This window comes from Palaemon carinicauda, chromosome 24 (genome assembly GCF_036898095.1).
Source record: "Palaemon carinicauda isolate YSFRI2023 chromosome 24, ASM3689809v2, whole genome shotgun sequence".
Taxonomy (NCBI): domain Eukaryota; kingdom Metazoa; phylum Arthropoda; class Malacostraca; order Decapoda; family Palaemonidae; genus Palaemon; species Palaemon carinicauda.
Genome location: NC_090748.1, coordinates 82,028,653 through 82,054,652, shown reverse-complemented (window position 1 = coordinate 82,054,652; position 26,000 = coordinate 82,028,653). Strand labels below are relative to the sequence as shown.

Genomic DNA, 26,000 nt, shown 5'->3' with positions numbered 1-26,000 from the left:
CATGCTCACCAAGTCATATATACTGGCTCTATTAACAGCTCTAATCAAGGAGCTGTCAGGGGCATAAATCTTAAAGACAGGAGTCGGGGTAACGACAGATTCATCTTTGCCTATTACCTACAGAAGTAGACCTACAGGTTCCTTGATATTAATATTCTTGGTAAGGAAATAGTTGCTCGAGAGCAACCTAGCTCCTTTACGGGACAAGAAACATCTTGTCTAAGAAAGCGGTTGTGATGTAAGCTAAAATGAAAGGTAGAGTGACTGTTCCTTCTACATTTTCTCTCTTCCCCCCTTTTTAGGGTGGAAGTCACTCCGTCGTTTGTTGGATCAGATGTGGGAGCCACATAACTGAGAAACTTTTCTTACATTAAGCAATTGTATGCAACCCATTTTCATGATGACCATACATTCTGACGAAACATTCTCCACGTGTACATATAGATTTTCCTTGACAGTTCTATCAGTTCCTACCACATTTGTATGGCCAGATCATTAGGAGGTTGACAGGAGTCATCACTTTTGCTCCTGCACAGGATCAAAGGGCTTTGACACTTCCCTGGATAGTAAACTAGCCAATTTGGTGAAGAGGACCTCTTTCCTCCCCAGGATAAGACTCCTATTAAAGGATGGGGTCTTGTATTCATATAAGAACTGTTCACTACTTTTTACAGTAATTTTAAGTTTTGCTTCTCATCTCTACCACCCCAGAAGTCCTAGGTTGAAAGTCAAAGTGAGACACCTCAACCACTCCAGAAGTCCTAAGCTGAAAGTCAAAGTGAGAGCTTCAGTAGCCTTTCGAGGTGGTGGGGTTTCCCTACCACCCGTCATTAACTACCACAATATCTAGCTTTGATGAAAGCATATTCATATAATACTGTAGGACTCAGGTTTGTATAGTTAGGAAAAATACAAATTACGTTAAAATTTTCTGATACAGTAATAACTATATCTTTCCTTTTCTGTCTCACTGTTATCAGAGTGTGGGAGTCTGCGATATAAACATCATGGAATGTTCATAGAAATACGTTAAAGTGAATTTTAATGATAACATGATGGCAAATGATGTCAAGAGGATAGTAATTTAGTTTTGACTTCAGGACTTTGTTTCAGTCCTGAAGTCGAAACTTATGTTATTGCTATTAACCGCCAGATTGTCTTAATACTTTGGTAAAGGGAAAGAAAATGAGAAATTCCTTAGTTTTAGAGTGAACATAAGTATTAAACCTGGCTTCAAGAGAGTAGTAGTATGAACATCATGTGTGTAGAAATAATGAATTTTATCGTTAAAATTCTGTTTTTTAAACTTTAATTAATTTTTCAATATTTACATGGGATTCATGTAAGGTCTCACATTGATTGATTTTTATTTGTGATTTTTATCAATTTTCAATTGAATGGGATGAAAATGATGGCTAGAGTAAGAAAATGATTTATTGTAACCCAATCTATACACCAACCTTTCTTACCATCGGAAGCAAAAGATCTATCATTTGACATGATGAATATCTAATGTATTTTCTTATGGTATTTGAGCTCTTCTGTGTGAATGAATAGCACATGAATCCCAGATAAGTATTAAAATTATTCATTTTAGTAAAAAAAACTTTGCTATTATTGCATATGAAATTATAATAGACAGTACTATATTATTATTTCAGTACTGTAAAATATACATACATACATATGCCAAGGTACTTCCCCAAATTTTGGGGGGTAGCTGATGTCAAACAAATGAAACAGAAAAGGAGACCTCTCCTCTCTACGTTCCTCCCAACCTGACAAGGGACTCAACCGAGTTTGGCTGGTACTGCTAGAGGTGCCACAGCCCACCCTCCCCCGTTATCCACCACAGATGAAGCTTCATAACTCTGAATCTCCTACTGCTGCTACCTCCGCGGTCATCCAAGGCACCGGAGGAAGCAGCAGAGCCTACCGGAACTGCGTCATAATCGGTCGCCTTTCATTCCTATTTCTAGCACGCTCTCTTGCCTCTCTCACATCTATCCTCCTATCACCCAGAGCTTCCTTCACTCTATCCATCCACCCAAACCTGTAAAGTATAATTTATATAATTTAAAGTTCAGTCAGAGTATTTAGCTATATATTTGCAAGTACTATAATTAGAAAGAAAATTTATCATCCGTTGGGTTTAAGGTAATCTTATCCTTATCTGCACAATTCCTTATATGCGGGAGGGGCTTGAATGGATATCCGTTCCCACACTTGTCGTAACTCAAGCTCTAATGTAAGTTGGAACAGACCTAAATACAGTACCGCATGGAAGCACCAAAATCGCTCACCTATGCTAATGTAGTTGTCGAGTGATAATCCAGGACATGAAACACTTCATGATCTAGAAACATAACTTAAGGCTAAAGAAACACATAGAAGACATAGATATAGAATGATTAAATGAAACAATAAATAAAGATAATACAACTCCTTTGTGGGAGCAGCTTTGTATCCACAAAGCATTTTAAGTCTTAACCGTTGTAACGCTAGGACTTACTAGTTTTATAAAGTGTTTAAATATTTTTATGCTAGTGGAAAAAAATATACAGTGAACCCTCGTTTATCGCGGTAGATAGGTTCCAGTCGCGGCCGCGATAGGTGAAAATCCGCGAAGTAGTGACACCATATTTACCTATTTATTCAACATGTATATTCAGACTTTTAAAACCTTCCCTTGTACGTAGTACTGTTAACAAACTACCCTTTAATGTACAGAACACTTAATGCATGTACTACAGTACCCTAAACTAAAACAGGCACAAATATTAAAGGTGATTTTATATCATGCATTTCCTAAACATGCTAAAAAGCACCATAAAAAATGGCAACCAATGTTTTGTTTACATTTATCTCTGATCATAATGTAGAAACAAACTGGAGGTAGAGCTTTGCTTATTACCCAGACATATTTCCCATACTTTTCCCTTAGAACTACATCACATCTTCCTACTTTAGATATATAGATATATATATATATATATATATATATATATATATATATATATATATATATATATATATATATATATATATATATATATATGTGTGTGTGTATATATATATATTTATATGTATACACATATACATACCTACATATATACATAAATACATGCATACATATATATATATATATATATATATATATATATATATATATATATATATATATATATATATATATATATATATATATATATATATATATATATATATATATATATATATATATATATATATATATATATATATTACTATATATATGGGTTATGGAAAAAATCCGCGAAGTGGTGAATCCGCGATGGTCGAACCGCGAAGTAGCGAGGGTTCACTGTACAGAATTACCAAATGCTGTTTCTTAATGTCTGGGCATGATAGGTTTAAGTGTCAATAATTTTATTAATAAAGCTGTTTTTTAAGTCTTTTTCTTTTTATTTAAACAGTGTGCTGGATCCCCAAAGAAGCTTCGGTTCAAATTCAAACCCAGATCGTATATGCCATATATTCCAGATGATTATGAAACTTGCTTAGGTGGCTGTGATCCAGATTTTTTGGAAACATTGGACATTAGGCCAATTTCATCACAGAACAGGAATAGCGGGCAAGGTACAGTTCAGAAATATTTTCTAATTTTGGCTGGTGAAGTAGTTTTTATTTCATGGAAAATAATGTTATTCTTTTCAATGTTATGTTTCACTGTTTTTGTCACATTGTATTCTTTTGGACTTTGTGGTACTAAGGATCAGAATCAAACCCACTTATGCTTACATTCTACATTTTCACTGTTGTATAAGAATCCAAAATTTTACCTTCAATACTATTTTATAAATCAGATGTTACGCCCATATTTTACACAGTCAAAATGTTATGAAATGAAACACAACCTTATCGTTGTCTTTGGTGTTACTATGTACTTATGCTATACTTCATTCACTATCTACACATACTTACAATCACACATTCTCAGTTGTACTGTAATGTTATTTTAAACCCTCAATTATATATTTTAGAAATAATGCTATGCCATTAAATACTTGTATTATAATAAAAACATCATATTTTACATAGTCAAAATTATAAAAAAAAAAAAATAATCAACAATATACTTGTACCTAAACCCTAAATTAATTGATATAACAGATTCCCAATCATATAAACTTACCTTTAAATATATTGATTAATTACAACACAAAGCAATTTTAATATAATTATAGCATGTATCATATTATGATAATATCTTTTGTCATGATACCATGGATGATTTTCACTCCTATGAGAAAGTCTTATTCCACTGGCAAATACAACCATATAAATCTCAAAAAATCAAAATACTTCACAATAGTGTTTTCAACAAAACATTACAATATTCAAGCACGGAGTAATATCCGTGCAAGAACAGTACCGTATTCAATTGGTCACTTGTTACACTCGTTACATGTATTCCCGGGCACCCAGCAGATTTTACAATTGTCTAAAAGGAAATCATAAAGGTGTACTTATTCACTTACTCTTTTCTGTCTTGACTGACAAAAACACACGAGACTTCCTGTTGTGTTTCAACTTCCAACAGGTCACACTTGACTAAGTGTAATCCAGTTAGCACTTGGATCACAAAAACAGGCCAATGGAAAGAAAATCACCCACAACATTGGATCACCTTGTCATTCCTGAAGAAATAGATAGATTTGTGAAAAAAATAGGAAATGGGGGCCAAAAGCATAATAAAACTAGAGCAATCTAAAGCGAACTACTACAACCTAATTATTTTTATTATTACTTGCTAAGCTACAACCCAGTGAGGAAAGGAAACAAGGCAAAATAAAATATAAGAAAAGTAACACCATTAGAATAAATATCTTCTATATAAGCTATGAATATTTTATCAAAACAAGAGGAAGAGAAATAAGATACAATAGTATGCCCGAGTGTACTCTCAAGTAAGAGAACTTTAACCCAAGACAGTGGAAGACCATGGTACAGAGGTTATGGCATTACCAAAGACTAGAGAACAATCTTCTTTGGATTAGTGATATTAATTAGCTTTAGTGATTTAGAGAACCATTGTTCCTCCAAAGAAGATTGTTCTCTAGTCTTTGGTAATGCCATAGCCTCTGTACCATGGTCTTCCACTGTCTTGGGTTACAGTTCTCTTGCTTAGGACAGTGGAAGACCATGGTACAGAGGCTATGGCATTACCAAAGACTAGAGAACAATGATTCTCTAAACCACTAAAGCTAATTAATATCACTAATCCAAAGAAGATTGTTCTCTAGTCTTTGGTAATGCCATAGCCTCTGTACCATTATCTAAACATCAATTCAACATTCCCCCTCACATCTAAACATCAATATAACTGTCCCCCTTATATCTAAACATCAATTCAACTTTCCGCCTTACATCTAAACATCAATTCAACTTTCCCCCTTACATCTAAGCATGATATTCAATATACAGTATCATAACACCACAATATTTTTACCATATTAATACCATACCATTTATGATTCAAGGCTTGATTGCATGCCATTGAATATTCCATTTTTAATAGTAATGGAATACAATTTTAGTTAATTCTTACTGTGAGTGTTGTTTGAAAGATAATCTTTGATATTGCTCTTGAATGCTGCAAGTGAATTTTGGTGTCATATTTTTAGGTTGACTAATTCATTTTAATAATTATGGAATTTTTGTAGAAACATCACTGGCCTTTCATAACATTGCCATAGTTAGATATTATTAGTAGTTTGTTATGGCTAGAGTTTTTAGTATTTTTAATCTAAAAGTATTATGTGTATTTCAGGTACACAGTCTCAACCAAGACCATCAAACACATCACATGATAGTGGATATTCTTCCCAACAAACTTTGCTTAGCAATCGCAATCAGACACGTATCGTGTTTGGTCGTAATAATGGTGTAGGATTTTCTAGTGACACCGTAAACTCTCCCTCTAACAATAGAATTCAAAATTCATCACAAGCACCTGGCAATAGACAAAGTAGTGTAGTCAACAACCAAACACACAATCAAACTTTTAATAACTCACATAATACTTCAAACTCATCCTCATATTCTGGATCTGGGACTCAAAACACAAGCAACAACAGGAGAGGTGCATATAATGGTTTGGGACATTCATCTGCTGGACCCTCAACAAGCTATACTCGTCCTTCTTGGGATGGAAGTGGAAATACAGACAGGGAGAATAGTATTGTGTGTAACTGTAATGAGGATGCAATTCTACTCACAGTTCGGAAAGAAGGGCCCAATACAGGTGAGTGTTTCTGTTTCCTGAGTTCCATGATTTTAATACTAAGATCCATTATTTATAGACCGTACATTTAATCATAATGATAAGCTATTCACTTAAGATATGACATCTTTACAACTTCATAGAAATTATAAATATACATTTTAAACCTGGCAGTAATTTAGAATAAAAAGGTTCCAATTTAGAGAGTAACAGCACTTCTTTTGTATGCAGTAAAGTCAATTTTGGAATGAAGTGCTGCTAATTTTATATGAAAGAGAATAAAATTGCAGTGAAATATATATTTTATTCTAAAGTAAAGTCAATATGGAATGAAAAAGCCATTATTTTTTTTTTACATATTAGTAAAGGCACAAAACATACCTGAATAACTCTAGTCTGTATAATAAACCTTTATTACATTATAAGGAAAATTCATGGAAATAGTGGAAAATGTCATTTTGCTCTGACGACTTTAACATTGAGGACCTTAATGTGGTGAGCGGCTCCCTAGAGGTGGAAACATCATTTAGGGACTTTTCCCCTGTGTTGGGAGTCCTACATTGGATATCCCCGGAGGAGAGGCTATGTAAAGATTTTTTCTTTTGTTAAATTTTGAAGCACATGCTTTGTAGGTATATGCAGTGTGACTTAGTTAAGTATCAAAATAATAAATTTCGTTAGTGGTATTCTGTGCATTTATTCATTAAAACCAGTATTGATTGAATGATGACAACTTGGAAGGAAATAGCATCAATTAACCACTAAGTAGCCCCATTAATGGTACTAATTTAAAAGAACAAAATGGGGTTAGTTGCAACCAAACAAAATTGCTCAGATTTAAGCATTAAAAGAGGTGACCTTAATTCAGAGATCAAATGTTTCTTGAATCCAGACTTCATTTAAAAACAATTGAAACTGAATTTGGGAGTTTTTGGCTTGAAATTTATACTTGTTCTTAATGTTTTAAATATCATGAATGATGGTGGTAGGTTTTCCAAAATTAATTATTTACACTTTTATGGGTTATATAGTTGTAATTATAAGATTGACATTCTTAGAGAAATTTATATGACTTTAACAATGTGCAGGATATGAGTTAATATTTCTTGTACTTTTTGAGAGATATCAGTTAATTCTAATAGATTAATGTTGTTAGTGGATTTTTAATGATTGGCTTTTATGTATGTGAAAGAAATTATTCTTACCTGAATCATCAGCTAGATCATTATTTTCTTCATTTGAAAGATAAAAGTTTCTATTTCTGTGTAATATAGATACACTTCTTTGGAAGGTTTTATAGATCTTAGTTTTTGGGTAAAGTTGTATATATGGGATTAGATCATCTGCTATGGTTTACTAATAAATTAAGGTGTAGTGAAATATTAATAAGATATTGCTTGGCAACACAGTGTTAGTTCAGGCATCCACAGATTATTAACATATTAATGCAATAATGTTAAACTCATTAAGATATCTTTCCCTAGATTTCTTAGCAATTTCTTTGTGGAGTGTTCAAGGGAATTTTTTCTGAAATCAGTTCTGCATTCTCTTTTTGTATCATATCAGGAACATACAGTACAGTACTGTGATTTAAAAAACGGTTTTGAAGCTTGTGCTTCCTCACAGTTCATCTCATGAAAAAGTATATTTCAATGGTTGCTGTTCATGTTAAAAGTTCAAAATGTTAGAGGGAACTTGCTTTTAACATGGGAAAATCCAGGGAAGCCTAGGTTAGTTCGTTCTTGCAGAGATGACCTCCATAAAGACGCACCTTCACCTTTAAATTGTTTATTTAATTAGCCTCTTGACATCACTAAATTCTTTTGTTAAAGCAAATCCAGTAAATCCTGTCTTTAAAGTGGTAATTCTAAATATAACCACCCAATTGCCAAACATAACCTCACTTCTTGAGTTGAATTTGGTTTTGATAGTGTTACTTTCAGTAAGAGTTCTGACAGCTTGTTGCACAGTGCAGATTTGATAGTGTCTCACAGAGCCTTGAATTCTTTAATATTGTTACTCTCAGTAAGGTGTTATATATATATATATATATATATATATATATATATATATATATATATATATATATATATATATATATATATATATATATATATATATATATATATATATATATATATATATATATATATATATATATATATATATATATATATATATATATATATATATATATATATATATATATATATATATATATATATATATATATATATATATATATATATATATATATATATATATATATATATATATATATATACATACAGTAGGGTCCCGAATTAAGCGTGTTCGAATTACACGAGTCCCCTTTTCCGCGATCGCTATTTTTTCAAAAATAAATTTTCTGTATCTGCGAGGCTGTTCAAAGTTCGCGAGTCAAGCACTACAAAATGTATCAAATCTATTGTCTTTTTAAGTATATTGGTAGCCTTAAATACGGTGATTTATAATAAATGTTACAAAACAATATCAACATTACATTTCATTAACATAATTTCATAATGAATAGCCTATTTAAGGATAAAATTCCACATCAACAATGAAATCAACTGTTAACTGTGCGAGTCCAGCTGACAAAATGTAAACAGAAATGTGGTTACGTTCTCGGTAATCTTTATCTTTCTCCAACCTTACGATAATTGTAATGGTAGTGTTAATGATGGTATATTAAAGCATTATTTTTGTTTAGTACAGTATATTTAAAAGCCTTATTTTTCCCTCTGGGCGTTCAAGGTTTTCACGAGTAGACTGGGTTCGTTTATCGGCAGTGAATAGCCTAAACTTCGGTAACGAGTCGTCAATATTTTGTCATATTTTAAACAGTATACATTTGATTTGCAAACATTGGTTTTGAAGAGTAGACGGTAAAATAAAATCTAGAGAGAGAGAGAGAGAGAGAGAGAGAGAGAGAGAGAGAGAGAGAGAGAGAGAGAGAGATTTGATGGCAGAAATCCCCCTCTCTCTCTCTCTCTCTCTCTCTCTCTCTCTCTCTCTCTCTCTCTCTCTCTCTCTCTCTCTCTCTCTCTCTCTAGATTTTATTTTACCGTCTACTCTACAAAACCAATGTTTGCAAATCAAATGTATACTGTTTAAAATATGACAAAATATTGACGACTCGTTACCGAAGTTTAGGCTATTCACTGCCGATAAACGATGACAAACCCTTTAATGCAAACTAACTGTATCCTTTGATATTCCTCTATATTTATCACGAATTCCTTCTATACCTCCTCAGACACTCTTATTTCAAATATCTAAATTATTCTTATCACAACTAACACCATCTAGTCATTTTCATTCCATTATATCTATTATTCCTCTGGATCTTATTCCCTTTCCTTATTCTGTTTATTCGATGGGATTCGTTTTTCCCTTTACCGTCTTTCAGAATCTATTTTTAGCCACTGGCAACCAAATCCCCCCTTCCCCCGTCTCCCCTGCGAGTCCACCCAGCCTATCTCATCACTCCCCCCACCTTCATCCTCCCCTGTTCTAGGTCTGTAACCTTCTGCGTCATAATATCTCTCTCTCTCTCTCTCTCTCTCTCTCTCTCTCTCTCTCTCTCTCTCTCTCTCGTTATACAATACAGTACAGTACTTACAAATAGATGAAGAAACCAAAATCGGTTTTCTTGAAGTGTCAATTAAATACAAAACGAAAAAATTATACCGTGTATACATCCATTTCAATCATAGCTTAAAATACGGTAACCGATTTCGTCCACAAACCACTATTTTTTAGGAAAACACCATTCTATTCCAGAAAATTTTTACTCTTTAAATGTCAATTGCGCTATAATAAAACATGTACTTATGTTGTTAAATTTCGGGTGTGTTTTAAAAATCGAGTATTGCTAACTTATTTTTGTTTTACTTTTGGCTGTGATCACATCAGCTGATGTCTAGCTTCCGCGCGAATACAACAACAAAGAATTGTTTACACCATTTCTTAACTTATTCAAACCATCTATACAGTTAATATTACATAAACACCAATGTGTTATAACCTATCATATTTATTGTTTAGTACTTTAAAACCATCCCTCTCTCTCTCTCTCTCTCTCTCTCTCTCTCTCTCTCTCTCTCTCTCTCTCTCTCTCTCTCTCTCTCTCTCTCTCACATCGAACGTTATAGCGGTAACCTAATTGTTCGATGACTTTAAAAATAGGCCTAGTACTTTCTTCTTTTACCTTTTTTGCATATGGATCCATAATTGAGGTGGGTACAAGTTGACTTATAACTGAAGTTAGGAAAAGTATTTTGGATATGGAAAGGACAATTATCTTTCGTAACAGTTTAGAATTATCGTAAGTTATCACTCTGTCATTAGCGGCAGTTTGCTATTGTGGATTAAACGCATAAGGAAAAAAAAATTTCCAGCTTTGCTAGAATTTAGGAATTTATATGGATACGGTAAGTAAAATATTTGTAATAACATAATGTTTACTAAATGTTTGTAATATCATTAGTTATGACTTAGATCATGTGTGTTTAATGCATTCGTTTGTTTATTATGATCGAAGATGGAGCGTAAACAAATGGAAGGTTTCCGTTTCAGGCGGCATCATAAAGAAAAACATTTCATAAATGGCATTAATTTCATTTATTTGAAAGTTCTAATAAAAAATAATTAGAACATTGGTAATAACAAATTCAACATATAATCTATACTTGGTAAAATTGCTGTCAATTCAAAAACACAGATGTATAAATGCGTCTGTTTCTTCGTTGTGATCAGAGATAAACGTAAACAAAACATTGGTTGTCGTTTTCTATTGTTCTTTTTAGCGTGTTTAGGAAACGCATGATATAAAATTGCCTTTATTTTGATAATTCTGGATTTTCAATCATACAACAAGCTAGTCTATAGAGTGATGGTTTTGCTATTCACCAGTTGCATTATACAATAGATATGACAAACATTAAAATTTGTCTGTATTTTGGGTTGTGTTATAACGGGAAATATATGGTGTTTACACCTATCCTGGTTGTAATTTTAACCATTTTTCAAGTTATTAGAACTTTAAAGTATATTAAATGTTTTATTTATTTACAAAAACAATTTGATATTATAAAGAAATACAGTATAGTACAAAGAAAGTATTGGAAATGGGTAGTAAACACATTTGAATAGGCAAATTGCTGGTTGCCATGGCCACAATGGAATTATTTCTGTTAGTTGTGTGTTTCGAAATTCGCGATTTTCCATTTACACGAGGTCATTAATCGACCAAATTCTCGCATAATTCGGGACCCTACTGTATATATATATATATATATATATATATATATATATATATATACAGTGATACCTCGGTACTCGACCATAATCCGTTCGAGATCCGTGTTCGACCTCCGATTTGTTCGAGTACCGAATTTTTTTTCCCCATAAGAAATAATGGTATATATTCTATTCCGTTCCCAAGCACTCGAACAGGCCCAAAATATTAATAAAACGTGTACCTAAACAACAATAATTATCTAAATGTGTATGAAATTGGTCAGAAAATCCTATAAAACAATTTTAAACCATTTACTGTACTAAAATAAAACAATTTTAAACCATTTTCTGTACTGTAGTGAACATACCTTTGAGCAGCGGTTCGATGGCATACAGGGATGGATGTGGAGAGGATGGAAGGGGGAGGTTACTGCTTGGAAGGAGAGTCCCCTTCCATGATGTGGCGGGGTAGTTCTCCTTCAGGAGTTGTTTCTCTCTCCAATGAAAGGGTGGGCAGATCTATTTCAGGGGTTTCTTCTCTTCTTTGTCTCTTCTTTGGAGGAGAAACAGGCTTTGATGTAGCAGCTTTCTTTTCTTTTGTGAAAAACTGGTCTATTGTTAATTGTTTCTTCCTCCTCTGCAGTATTCTTCGAAAATGATACATGACACTATCATTAAACATATGCACTGCCCGGTTTGCTACTGCAATTTCTGGGTGGTATTTTTCAGCAAAAGCCTGCACATCTGCCCACTTGGAACAAATTTCATTGATGAGAGAACTTGGAACATCCTCCCTTACCTCATCCTCTTCTGAAGATTCCTGCTCCACAATCAGATCCTGCTGCTGTTGTTGTTGCAGGTGCAACAATTCCTCCACAGTCAACTCGGTAGAATGGCTTTCTACAAGCTCATCAATATCATCCTTGTCGACCTCAAGCCCCAAACTCCTGCCCATGACAACAATTTCCTCAACGACATCAGTGTCATCAGAAATTACAGGGGTAGCAGTGCTTGGACCCGCCTCTGGTTGGAAACCTTCAAACTCCCTCTCTGTGACACATGATGGCCACAGCTTACGCCAGGCAGAGTTCAATGTCCTATAGGTCACACCTCGCCAAGCTTGGTCAATCATGTTAACAGAGTTGAGGATGCTGAAGTGTTCCTTCCAGAATTCCTTTAGGGTCAACTTCGTGTCACTGGTCACTTCAAAACACTTTCTGAAAAGGGCCTTGGTATAGAGTTTTTTGAAGTTTGAAATGACCTGTTGGTCCATGGGCTGGAGTATGGGAGTAGTATTGGGGGGCAAGAATTTGATTTTGATAAAGCTGTATTCTTCTTTCAAGTCATCCTCGAGACCTGGAGGATGTGCAGGAGCATTGTCCATAACCAGAAGACATTTCATTGGCAAGCTCTTTTCAATGAGGTAAGCCTTAACCTGGGGGGCAAACACTTCGTTTATCCACTCAGTAAAGAATTGTCTTGTGACCCAAGATTTAGTGTTCGAGCGCCACATAACTGGTAGTGCACTTTTACAAATATTATTTCGTTTGAACACCCGGGGGTTGTCCGAGTGGTACACTAACAAGGGTTTGATCTTGCAATCGCCACTTGCATTTGCACACAGCAACAATGTTAGCCTATCTTTCATTGGCTTGTGACCTGGCATCTTCGTCTCGTCCTTGGTAATGTACGTATTGGCTGGCATTTTCTTCCAAAATAACCCAGTCTCATCACAATTAAAGACTTGTTGTGCGATCAAATTTTGTTCATTTATGTACCGATCGAATTCCCCCACGTATTTATCGGCTGCAATTTGATCCGAACTAGCTGCCTCCCCATGCCTAGTAACACGATGAATACCTGTTCTATTACGAAACTTTTCAAACCAACCCCTGCTCGCTTTAAATGTAAATGAATCACTTTCACTGGTACTCGGACTTTTCTTCACTAATTCTTCATAGATATGCAACGCTTTTTCACAAATGAACGCTTCACTAACACTTTCCCCGGCCAACTGTTTTTCTTTAATAAATATTAAAAGCAACTTTTCCATCTCCTCAATCACTTGTGGCCTTTGCTTAGTTACCGCCGTAACTCCCGTTGCAACATTCGCCTTCTTAATCATTTCTTTATGCTTTAAAAACGTAGAAATGGTCGACTTCGCCATTCCGTATTCTACCGCTAAATCGGACACTCGTACACCATTCTCATATTTCGCTATAATTTCCTTCTTCAACTCGATCGTTGTTCGCACTGTTTTCCTCTTCTCCTTCCCCTTAACACTCATTACTTTCTTGGGACTCATTATGAAAGCTAAAAAAGCAATTAAAAGCACTGAAAATCACTAAATCACAACGAATGCTGATCGCGCGTTGTCTGAGTGACGCTCTCGAGAGAACTGATGCTTCCCGAACAAGCGAGAGTGGCCGAGATGGCGCGATCATCACAAAGCCCATGCGGTCGTCACGTGTTCGGCTGGTCGAGTACCGAATTTTTGGTCGAGCACCGCAGCAAAAATTTCTCGAAAATTTTGGTCGAACTCCGAATTGTTCGAGTATAGAGTCGTTCGACTACCGAGGTATCACTGTATATATATATATATATATATATATATATATATATATATATATATATATATATATATATATATATATATGGTCAGATGGTACTACATTGGATCCTTCTCTCTGGTTATGGTTCATTTTCCCTTTGCCTGTACACTCACACGCCGAATAGTCTGGCCTATTCTTTACATATTCTCCTCTGTCCTCATACACCTGACAACACTGAGATTACCAAACAATTCTTCTTACTGCACTGTAATTGTTCAGTGGCCACTTTCCTCTTTGTAAGGGTAGAAGAGACTCTTTAGCTATGGTAAGCAGCTCTTCTAGGACACTCCAAAATCAAACCATTGTTTTCTAATCTTGGATAGTGCCATAGCCTCTGTACCATGGTCTTCCATTGTCTTGGGTTAGAGTTCTCTTGCTTGAGGGTACACTCGGGCACACTGTTCTATCTTATATCTTATTTCTCTTCCTCTTGTTTTGTTAAATTTTTTATAGTTTAAAAAGTGATATTTATTTTTATATTGTTGCTCATCTTAAAATATTTTATTTTTCCTTGTTCCCTTTCCTCACTAAGCTATTTTCATTGTTGGAGCCCTTGGGCTTATAGCATCCTGCTTTTCCAACTAGGGTTGTAGCATATATATATATATATATATATATATATATATATATATATATATATATATATATATATATATATATATATATATATATATATAATATATATATATATATATATATGTGTGTGTGTGTGTGTGTGCATTTGTGTGTGTATCATTATATATGTGGATATATATATTCTTCTTCTATTTCTTATTTGTCTGCATCTTTTCCCACCTCTATGTGGGGTCAAGGTTTCTGGCCAGCATTCTCCATCTACCTCTCCCCCACTTCATCACCAGTTAATCCCTCCATATAAAAAATATATATATATATATATATATATATATATATATATATATATATACAGTATATATATATATATATATATATATATATATATATATATATATATATATAAACATATATATCTATATGTTTATATATATAACTATATGTTTATATATATATATATATATATATATATATATATATATATATATATATATATATATATATATATATATATATACTGTATATATATAATATATATATATATACTTTATATATATATGTATAATATATATATATATATATATATATATATATATATATATATATATATATATATATATATATATATGTATATATATAAATATATATATATATATATATATATATATATATATATATATATATATATATATATATATATATATATATATATATATATATATATATATATATATATAATCACAATTAGAAGTGGACAAGACTACAACTCCAGCCTCTGAGTAACTGGAGTTTTAGTGGTAACCCTTGAAAGTTATGTTACGTTAGTCATGTTTCCAGGTTGTCGTTTGTTTCTTAGCGAGACCTGTAGCTCCTTCTCCACTGATGGTCGGAATTCTTGGAGTGTATTTCTGTGAACTATTAAATAAAAGTGCCAGGAACTTTCCAAGAATGTGTATTTGCTAATTTTTGTGTCTTTTAAGTATTAAAAATTTAGGTTTGTGTGAAGTTACTGATCCTGTAATTATTAGGTCAATGTGCTTAAGTTTTGTATAATTAATTATCAAGTTTCCCTTTTTTTTTATTGTTTTCGTTTCATACGTAATTTGCTTTAAGAGGATTTTTTTTTTCTTAAATTACAGGTCGTCAGTTTTACAAGTGTGCCAAACCACAAGGAACAGGTTGCAACTTTTTCCTTTGGGCAGATGAAGGTGACAATGTAGGCAATGGAGGTTGGGGAGGAGATGACAATGGGGGTGGTGGTGGCGGCGGCGTCGGAAGGGGAAACAATTTTGAAAGAGGCAGAGGAAATAGTACCATGCCATTTTCTCAGACTCCATCTTGGAATAACAGAGGATTTGACTCTGGTAAGTACTTTTTTTATATGCTCTGAACAATTTTTATAATCTATATGGTAGGCTTAAAAGGGGATGTGTATTATACTTCCATAATTAATACCCTTAAAGTTATTTAGAATTAGAGTGTAGATTAAAGTACTAATTGAAACATGCAAAGCTGTAACTCAAGTATTGACTAACACAATGTTTATTTACATTCCAGAGGTTCGACATATATTCTAGTCTATTTCAAATGTATTTAGTAATAGTTACTCTTTCTGTTAAATTCTATTATTAATTACTGATGCAAGTCTTCATCTTTATTGTTGACATTAGGTACAGTATACAGTATGCATATTATGAAGTAACTCACAATTTCATTAAGATTCAGTTTAGAATTTATCTTTTGTTGATATCCATCAGGGATATCTAAGTGCATTTTAGCCAGTGCACCCGTTAGAGTGAAAACCTGATGACCAACCACTGTTACGAATTGACTTCCTTGGAAGCAAAAATATAGAGACGGTTACTATAAGCTGGTAGAAAAAAAAATGGGGTTTTACCAGATAACGACCTCAAAACATCAATGCGTTTTGGGGTCCACTTGTGCCACCACGTTATCAATACTATCCTTATCAAATATAAAACCCAGTATAGAGGAGGAATTTATAGAGTGCTTCAACGCATTGAACACTGTCCAAATCATAAGGAAACACATTTATTCCTAGGCTTAGCCATAAAATTCACAAAGGGTGCAGTATCCTTGGAGGACCCATCTGAAATAGTTTAGTAATCTAAAGTAAGGTTAAGATCCTGATGACCCATAAACTTCTCTTATATAAGATTTGAAATAGAATCTGTGAAAGAGAGAGTTTCAAGTATACTCCCCTGTTTATTACCTATGAATAGCACTTCTTTGCTAACCAGCTCAGAAAACCTGTATCAAAAATTTCCCTTTGGGAAATGGGTTCGAGAGAATAATGAAGATCTGGGTCAATAACAAGGTTAGGGAGTTTGTTTTGTTTCATAGACCACAATATACTTTTGTTGGAGAAAAGGTTTTATCCCCAAATAGGAAGGCCAATTAGTATCTAGTCTTTGCACTTGAAATATTAATTTTTTTTACTACAGTATGTCTATAAGAATTTAGGAAAACTACAAAGTAGTCATCTTAGTGAATCATCATGAGACGACTTTGAAGAATTAGTGAACTTTTCAAGTTGTTTGAATATCTTTCAGAAATTTTTTTCCTTAATTAAAAAGTGGATACCTCATCAAAGTTAAGCTTTTCCTTTGTATTATCCTTATTTTCATCGTTCTAATGTGGGAATCCTCTAAAAATGTAATTATGAGCTTTCCCCTTTGTTTACTGTTAATGGTAACCTATGCACCTGAGCTTGGCAAAGGACATGTATTTGAGGACGATACTTAACAAGATCATACCCAGTACCAAGTGGTATGTGGCACAAGTGTTCACAGACCTGTTACCAGCAGACTGTCTCATACAAGTCCAAGCACTCATACCTTTGATAGGGGTAAAGGAAGCAGCCCTCTTTCCCTTCCTAAACTACTTCTGACAGTTCCTGAATGATGACGTGATCACAGCCAAAGAAGCTGCCAGCCCAGCAGAAGGATCCTGGTGAATGAACTTTCCTCTCGTATGAGCCTCGTTAGGACGTAAGCAGACTGTCTCGCCACCATCACCTAGATAGCTCTCCATGCACAAGGCTTCTACGTACACATTCTCCACTCTGCCAACTTCAAACCACATAAACCCTATATGTAGGCACTTAACGAGTACGGATTCTGAACGTTCTGTCTTAATCTCATATGCACATGGCCCCCACCCCCATATGGCTAGGACAATACTGCCATCCAATTGTACCTGAGTTCCACGAGCTTGGTCTCCATGATTGATAAACAGGAGCATGATGTCATCAGTAAACCGTATGTCTCCTGACCGATCCTCCACACACTTGGGATCCACTCGCTCGGTGTCCACGATCAATGAACACGAGCGAGGTGAGGTCAGTAAACAGTGTTGTCATAGTCCTCTTTCTGACCAATCTCCTGTAATCTATAATCCATGCACTCGCCAGTATTCATGCAATTAACCTCCATGAGATAGAACACCACGTGTTAGGACACCTTAGGCTGAGACTCCTCGTGTTTACTGCCTCCTTATGAGTATTCTACATTGACATATCAAGATCTTCCTATGCTCCAAGACCAGTCTATGTTATGAGATTCTGCACTCCTCAAGACCAGACAACGAAATGGGACTTTTCCCACTTGTCCTCATGTCCGAGTCGAAGCACGCGATTTCACGTGACTGCTCTAAATGCCTTTATAATCATCAAGACTCCACATGGCATACGTGCCATCATTCTCTAAGGGAAGAAGTGTCAGAGCTTCATTCTCTTTCTGGTACTGAGCAATGCTCACGGGGGTGGGAATGAAAGGCGCCACATATTTCCACTAAACTGTCTGATTGACAAGGAACCAAAGTTTACCTGTTCGCCTTTCCAGTTCCTGTATCTTTTTACTTGCTGCTGCCACAAAGAGAAAAAAATACGTATTCACCTAAGCACAGGGCGAAAGCCCAAGTCTCACGAGACATTGATTGATTCCCTTATAGTGTATAGTTTAGTAGGAAGAGCGGTGCTGTGTCAAATCCTGACCCTTCCAGGAGGGTGTTTCAATACAAGGTACAGAAGCTCATGCTCCTTCTACCAGTGCTAGCTCTCAAGCGAGACCAAGCACAAGCACTGCTGCTCAGAATGGTGGCAGTTGCCTTTGTCCTTTACTCCTACCCCAGGACATCCAAGGGATGCTCTGTTAATGCCAAGACTTTTGCCAGCCTAGTATATTGGCTCATTCTTATACTTTACTATGTAAGCCTGATACTCTCTTACCATCCTGTGTTTCTTCTTATTGGCTGCTACTCTTACTCTTGTGCCCTCTTCTGATCCTCCTTCCTCCTCTGGTCAGCTCTTCAACCTCCTCTTGTCACATCCACATCTGTGACTCCCTCTTCTTCTGTGCCGGAGATTTCTTTAAGAGTTGCTGTTTAATGCAGTCCATTATGCAACTCCTAGCATCTCCGTTACTACAAATCCTGCCTTCTCTCAAACTTGGACTCTTGTATCTGTGGCACCTGCTATTGCCCAAAGTTCCAAAATTTAGGAGCCACTTTCTAAAACAGTTCGTGTTACTCCAGCAGTCTCCTGCAGTGCCTTCTACTGATAGTCTAAAGACAATTTAATTATAATTTTTTTGCATTTTTCAACAAGACAGCAGTTTTACCCTGAGAATATACAATTCTCCTTCAGAGGAAAATTTGCTCATCATCATCCTCTTCTCAAACTGAAATTAGCAGCATATCTTCTTAGACCCTTCTAGGCTTAGTCTAATCCATTGATTTTACTGTCCCCATTAAAAAATCCAAAGGGCAGCCTCTTATCACACACAACCAGTTGCTAAAGGTATAAGACATTCTTTGTCGGTCAGACACTGAAAAGGGCATTTTAATGTTATTATTGTTCATAAACTGCTCTTGTAGCTTATTTCATTTCCTCCTGTTGGAGCCCTTGGAATTATAGCATCCTTCTTTTCCAACTAGGGTTATAGCTTAGCAAGTACTGTAGTAATAATAATAATTTGGTTTTGATAAAAGTGGATTTTGATGCTGTCACCATGGTAGGATATTGGAGATGCCCAGCTAATTTTGCTGGTATCTATCTGCTGAATGTGACACAAAAGTTGCTTTATATTTGCAATCTTTGAAGCCAGAAGAAATGTAAAAAAATTGTTCATTCAGTTTGGAAGGATCATAGGCAGGTATGGCAATCCTCAACTTTCGAAACTCCCCCTCTCAATTTTTTAATGACATCCCTATAATATAGTTGTTTCAGTTATTTGCTCTTTATACAATGGAGTGAACTATTTACTAATTAGCTAATTTTTGGAGATAGTAAGAATTCATACAACCAAGAAATTTTACACTTACTAATGCTCTGTAATTGACATTCAAAGCTCTATAGGACTAACTTATTGGTAACCCATATCTAAATTTAAGTCGGATCGAGGTCCCGTAGCCTAATGTCTGCGGGATTTGTCATCTCAAATCAACCTTAGAACGAATTAAAATTTGGCATTATCCATTATACATCTTACACTGCTCAGTTGATATTTGTAGATTCATTCAGCATGTGTCAGGAATAGTGTAGGGTATAGTTTCACCAGATAATTCTTTAGAGTAAAGGCATCATCTCCAGTGAAGAAAAGATGGAGTGGGGGTTTATCTTCCATTTCATGTTTTGATCTATTTGGCTGGCAAGTTGGCTTCATGATTATCCAACATATCCCGTAACTACTACTTCTTTGTCTACATCTTTTCCCACTTCTATGTGGGGCCGATGTTTACAAAGAAGTAGTTACGGGGAAATGTTGGATAAACATGAAGCCAACTTGCCAGCCCAATAGATTGAAACCTGAAATGGAAGATAACCTCCACTCCATTTTTTCTTCACTGGAGATGATGCTTTTACTCTAAAGAATTATCTGGTGAAACTATACCCTACTCTATTCCTGACACATGCTGAATGAATCTACAAATGGAGTCAGGGTTTATCTTCCATTTCATGTTTCAATCTATTGGGCTGGCAAGTTGGCTTTGTGTTTATCCAACATTTCCCATATCTGTCTTGGCAAACATACCAACATTAAACTCCCCTACATCCATGTGCCAGAACTTGTACTTTACTTCAACACCTGAAAGAAAAATCACTGAGTAGAACAGGATGCCAATGTATTTCCCGTCTGTTGCTCCAAGGGTGTGTGGGAAATTCCATCAATGCTCAAATCCAATAGCTATCTCATTCCTTTCCTCTGGGATACTAGGATCCATAAAAAAAGATTGTAAAATTTAAAAATATAATTCTTTTTTAGTACAAACCCATACTTTACTTAAAGGCCTACCTCTGGGCACTGAATTCCAATTATCAAAGTTTTGTCACTCAAAGAGCAAGTTTATTTGTCAGTTAATGAACTGTGAGACTTATGAATTAAGAATCGCTAATTTCCTCTATAGATGGTATTTCTTTTTCCATGAGAGGTTTCTCGATTAAATATTTCATTGCTAACAAAGTAACGCCAAGTTAAATGTGTATTAGAATACAATAAATTTCACTGTTTATCATCATCATCATCATCATCTCCTCCACGCGTATTGATGCAAAGGGTCTCAGTTAGATTTCGCCAATTGTCTCTATCTTGAGCTTTTAAATCAATATTTCTCCATTTGTCATCTACATCACACTTCATAGTCCTCAACCATGTAGGCCTGGGTCTTCCAACTCTTCTAGTGCCTTGTGGAGCCCAGTTAAAATTTTGGTGAACCAATCTCTCTTGGGGAGTACAAAGGGCATACCCAAACCATCTCCATCTACCCTTCACCATGATCTCATCCATATATGACACTCAAGTAATCTTTCTTATAGTTTCATATCTAATCCTGTCACGCCATTTAACTCCCAATATTCTTCTGAGGGCTTTGTTCTCAAATCTACAAAATCTGTTGGATATTATTTCATTGTCATACCATGGCTCGTGTCCATACAGTAAAACCGATCTCACCAAACTGAAATATAGTCTGATTTTTAAATGTAATTTCAGGCCATTTGATTTCTATATTTTACTTAACCTAGCCATTTTCTGATTTGTTTTTTCAATCTTTCATTGAACTTAAGTTCTAAAGATCCTGTATTAGAGATCTTAGTTCCTAAGTACAGTATTTAAATGATTCCATCTCATTAATTCTTTCTCCTTCCAAGGATATTTCATCTTCCATTGCATATTCCATTCTCATCATCTGTCTTTCTTCTATTTATCTTGAGCCCAACCTCCTGTGATATTTCATGCATTCTGGTAAGCAAACTTTGCAAGTACTGAGGTGTTCTGCTAATAAGGATGGCGTCATCGGTTAATTTCCTCTTACCGGAATAGTCCAATCCTCTCCACCATCCCCAACTATTCCATGCATTAGAAAATCCATGAGGAGGAAAAACAACATAGGTGACAATACATTCCCTTGGAGTACTCCATTGTTCACTAGAAATTCATTTGATAGGACTCCACTAACATTAACTTTGCACTTGCTATGCTCAAGAGGAACTCAATAATAATGCAGGACTCTCCACAAAATTGACCTGTACACACTACCAAAAGCTTTTTCATAGTCCTCAAATGGCATCAAAAGTGGATTTCTATATTCTACATATTGGTCTTAAAATGAACATTTGGTCAGTGCAACTACTTTTTCTAAATCCTGCTTGTATATCTCTCAGCTTTTCTTCAGTCTTCTCTCTAGTCACAACACTCTTGACTCCCATTCATCAAGTTTTGCCTCTTCACACCCCATTCTCCAAAATATTCTTGTAAGTATTGTGGGTCAATATCATCTCAGCAGTTATTCTATCGTATCCAGGGGCTTCCCATCTCTTTATCTTTTAATGATAGCTTCGACTTCAAACACACTGAATTCATTCATGGGCACATCGAGGTCTTCATTAGCTTCAGGTATATTTAGAAAAAGAATTTTATATCTTCATATAATATTTAAGGCCATTAATTATATTGGTATTTACAAACTACCATCTAAGTTGGGTAGGGAATTCCCAGCCATATTTATTGTTAACATACCCTAATGTCACCTTGTAGAGTTACTTCAATTAACTTGGTATTCTCAGCAAGTATTTCAATTTGAATAGTTAACTATAAGTTACAGATTGTAAAATAATTATTGTGTATCAAATTTTAAATGGTTTATTGATAATTTTTTGAATTGTTTCAAGATTTTGAAGTTTCATTTACAGGTTTTGATGGTGGATCAACTATTGAGGACAGTGTCCAATGTAATTGTGGTATTCAAGCTAAAAGGTCAGTGAATTATTTTTTATTGCTAGTTTAGCACATATTCGACTTTGGTGTGTTCTGGTGCTTAGCAGCTATGTCGTAAAAGTTATTATTTAAGTGCATATCAAAATATGATTTTTTAGAAGTATTGATTTTTTTTTTTTTAAATTAGAAACTAGAATTTCAAGCAACAAGTTGTAATTGTCAGATCCCATGAAACGTCTGAATATTGTTGCACCACAAACCAGAATTTTTCATTTAGAGACTTAGTTGAACTGCATGATTTTATTTTTATTCCTACATGATTACAAACCGTTATCTTTTACGTGGTAATATTCCAAGTGCAAGCGGGAAATAACTTTTCAACTCTCATCTGGTCAAGATATTTGGACTTGTTCTTCTTTGTTTTCTTATTATTGTTATTATTATTATTATTATTATTATTATTATTATTATTAAGGGATTTTGACGAAGGAAAAATCCATTTCTGGGCGAGGAACCTGTGTCGCCCAGTGAAATGCTTCTTATAGCACCATCTCTAAGGTATAAAGGGTGCTAAATATACCAGAGAAAAAAGTTGCATGGAATGCCAGGAATAAACCCAGGTCGCTCACCCTTATAGGGTGTCGGTATAGAAACTGGGGCGTGTTAGAACCACTACCAGAGGTCCCTTACCAATTAGTCTTCTCCTTCCTCAATATCCCCCGATACTACGAGGTGCCGTTCTACATCCGACTACTACCCGCTACTACGGCTAACCCCCCCCCCCCCCCCCACCACTACCCACGCTTCTTCCCTCATTTCTTTTCTAGCACCGTGATATCCACATGCGTTGGTTTTCATAGCTTCTTTGTTTCTGTGTTTTGAAGATGTCTGACATTTAGGAGATCCCTACTCCCAAGTTAAGTATTGTAATTATATGTTTTGATAATTCTAGGTAGCGACACACGGGCTTATTCGGCATTATTATTATTATTATTATTATTATTATTATTATTATTAGTGTGCTTAACAGTTGTCCAGTATTTTAGATACTTAAACTATTGATTATATCTTTTGTTTCACATGAGGCAACCTGTATTTTTATTCAAGATACACTAAATGACATCCCAAGTTTATTTTGATAGTGTTCATGCAGTTTAATATTTTTTTTTCTTTTAGTTAAATATTTTACATTATTTTGTAAACTAGAAAAAAGTGATAGATAGAAGTGTCATAATTACTTCCTTTTTGAGTGTGTTTATATTAACTTCTCCAAAAATCTTTGGATTATTGTGTTTCCTTCCTTCTTTCCTTCCTTTTTAGTATTTTAACTAATCAAGAAGTGTGAGAAATCATCAGAAGTCCAATCCTCGGGTTTATCCTTTAAAATTTTCCTGTGAGCAGGAGCATTTTTAATCATGTAGAAGAGGTCTATCTTATTTCCTATTATTTGGACTGAACACTAGGAGAAGGTGTTGGTTTGAAGATTTGCAACCAACTTTCAGCTAGAGAGTCTTCCTCACTTTCTGGTATGCTAGGGCTTGTGTTTATGGTCTGAGTTTGCCTGTGCTGCATTTACACTCCCTTGTTAAGATAATAAACTCTGTGTAGCCTACTTGTTCATTGAATTAAAAGGTTATGAATTTTTTTGACGTAAGATCTGAGAAGGCTCACTGGTTGCTCTACCACTTCTTTTTATTCTCGTTCTTATCTTGGTCACGTGAGTATTTGGATGTGGATATTCACATCCTACATAATTGACTCCCTTCTACCCTCCCATGTACCTGCTAGTACTGGAAGGTTTTTGGAAATAGGAAGCTCTTAGTGCTCTTTTTTCACGACTTTGGAAGGATTATTTTGGATTTATGGTCACCATCTCTTACTTCTGGAAGTTTGTGCCCCTGCAACTGCTTGTGGTCTTTAGGTTTCAACCAAGAGGTCCTTCCCTCAGATTCTGTTTTCCTTTTTATGTTTTTAAGTTCTTCCCCTCTGTCTCTTTCTTCATCATTTCAATGTTGGTTTATGGATTGCTATAAAGGGAATAGGTGGTACTGTACTCTTTCCTCTGTGTGATAATCTCAGGTTTCTACTGAGTGCTCTTTCTCCTGTAGGAGGAGCAAAAGTCTGGGTCCTCTCAAGGACCAAGTATTTGGAGATGTGGTTGACCAAGTTATGATTCACTTGTGCATATCTTCATGCTAAGCCCTTTGCCCTGAGGTTAATATTAGTTCAAAGTTTAAGTAAAGGGATCTCAAACCATGGGAATCTTTCTTCCCCAGGTTTAGCTCTAAATATGTATCTCTACTTTTTCTTTCACTATTATTCCAATCTTCCATATTTCATCATCTTTTTCCCATCGTGCCACCGAACCTCTGCAACTACTTCTAAGTGGTATTAGGTCCAATTTGTTATAAGTGATGTGAATATTTCCACATTCATGAAATTTACTGCTTTGATGAAGGGAGAAGGTATCATTGGTGCGATTGGGTTTGCTGGCAAAGCTGTTTGTCATTTCTGGGTAACCTCTGCTGCCCCGAAGTTTATTTAAACCTCTTTGGTGGAACTTTCATCAAGGGTTGACAAACTGGAATCCAGGAGGAACCATTCCTTACGCTAGGACTTTCAGCCCTTCATTATAGATAAAAAGGAATGCATTCATGTTCCCATGATCTCGGTCTTAACAGGAGGATTTTACCTCCCACTGGTGCCTCTGTCCATTGGACCATAGGGGAAGTCAATTTTAACTGTGTTAATGATGAAGAATGTAAAGTACATGCACAATTGAGTATATTTTTTAAATGTAATTATATATTTATGTATATATATATATATATATATATATATATATATATATATATATATATATATATATATATATATATATATATATATATATATATATTTGGGCTCAAGCCATGACGTCCTGATGGAAGGTTCCTTTATGGTAGCTTCCTTGGTATATTGACTACTAGGATATTCCCAGAGAATTAAACCACAGGTTATCACAGAATTCTTACTTCTGGAGCGAGTATCCTAAAGGTTTCCCTTTAAGACATCGTATATCAACAGGGGACG

General features: G+C 34.9%; 1 protein-coding gene across 3 annotated transcripts in view; it reads left to right on the top strand.

Annotated features, from left to right (window-relative positions):
• The window catches only part of Top3alpha (topoisomerase 3-alpha), a 238,872-nt gene that overhangs the window by 199,302 nt on the left and 13,570 nt on the right, over nt 1-26,000 (top strand). For all 3 annotated transcript variants that reach the window (XM_068348241.1, XM_068348242.1, XM_068348240.1), the window contains exons 15-18: nt 3,456-3,618; nt 5,813-6,286; nt 15,834-16,058; nt 22,904-22,967. In XM_068348241.1, the coding sequence (XP_068204342.1) occupies nt 3,456-3,618; nt 5,813-6,286; nt 15,834-16,058; nt 22,904-22,967 (926 nt within the window). The remainder of the gene's footprint in view (nt 1-3,455; nt 3,619-5,812; nt 6,287-15,833; nt 16,059-22,903; nt 22,968-26,000) is intronic.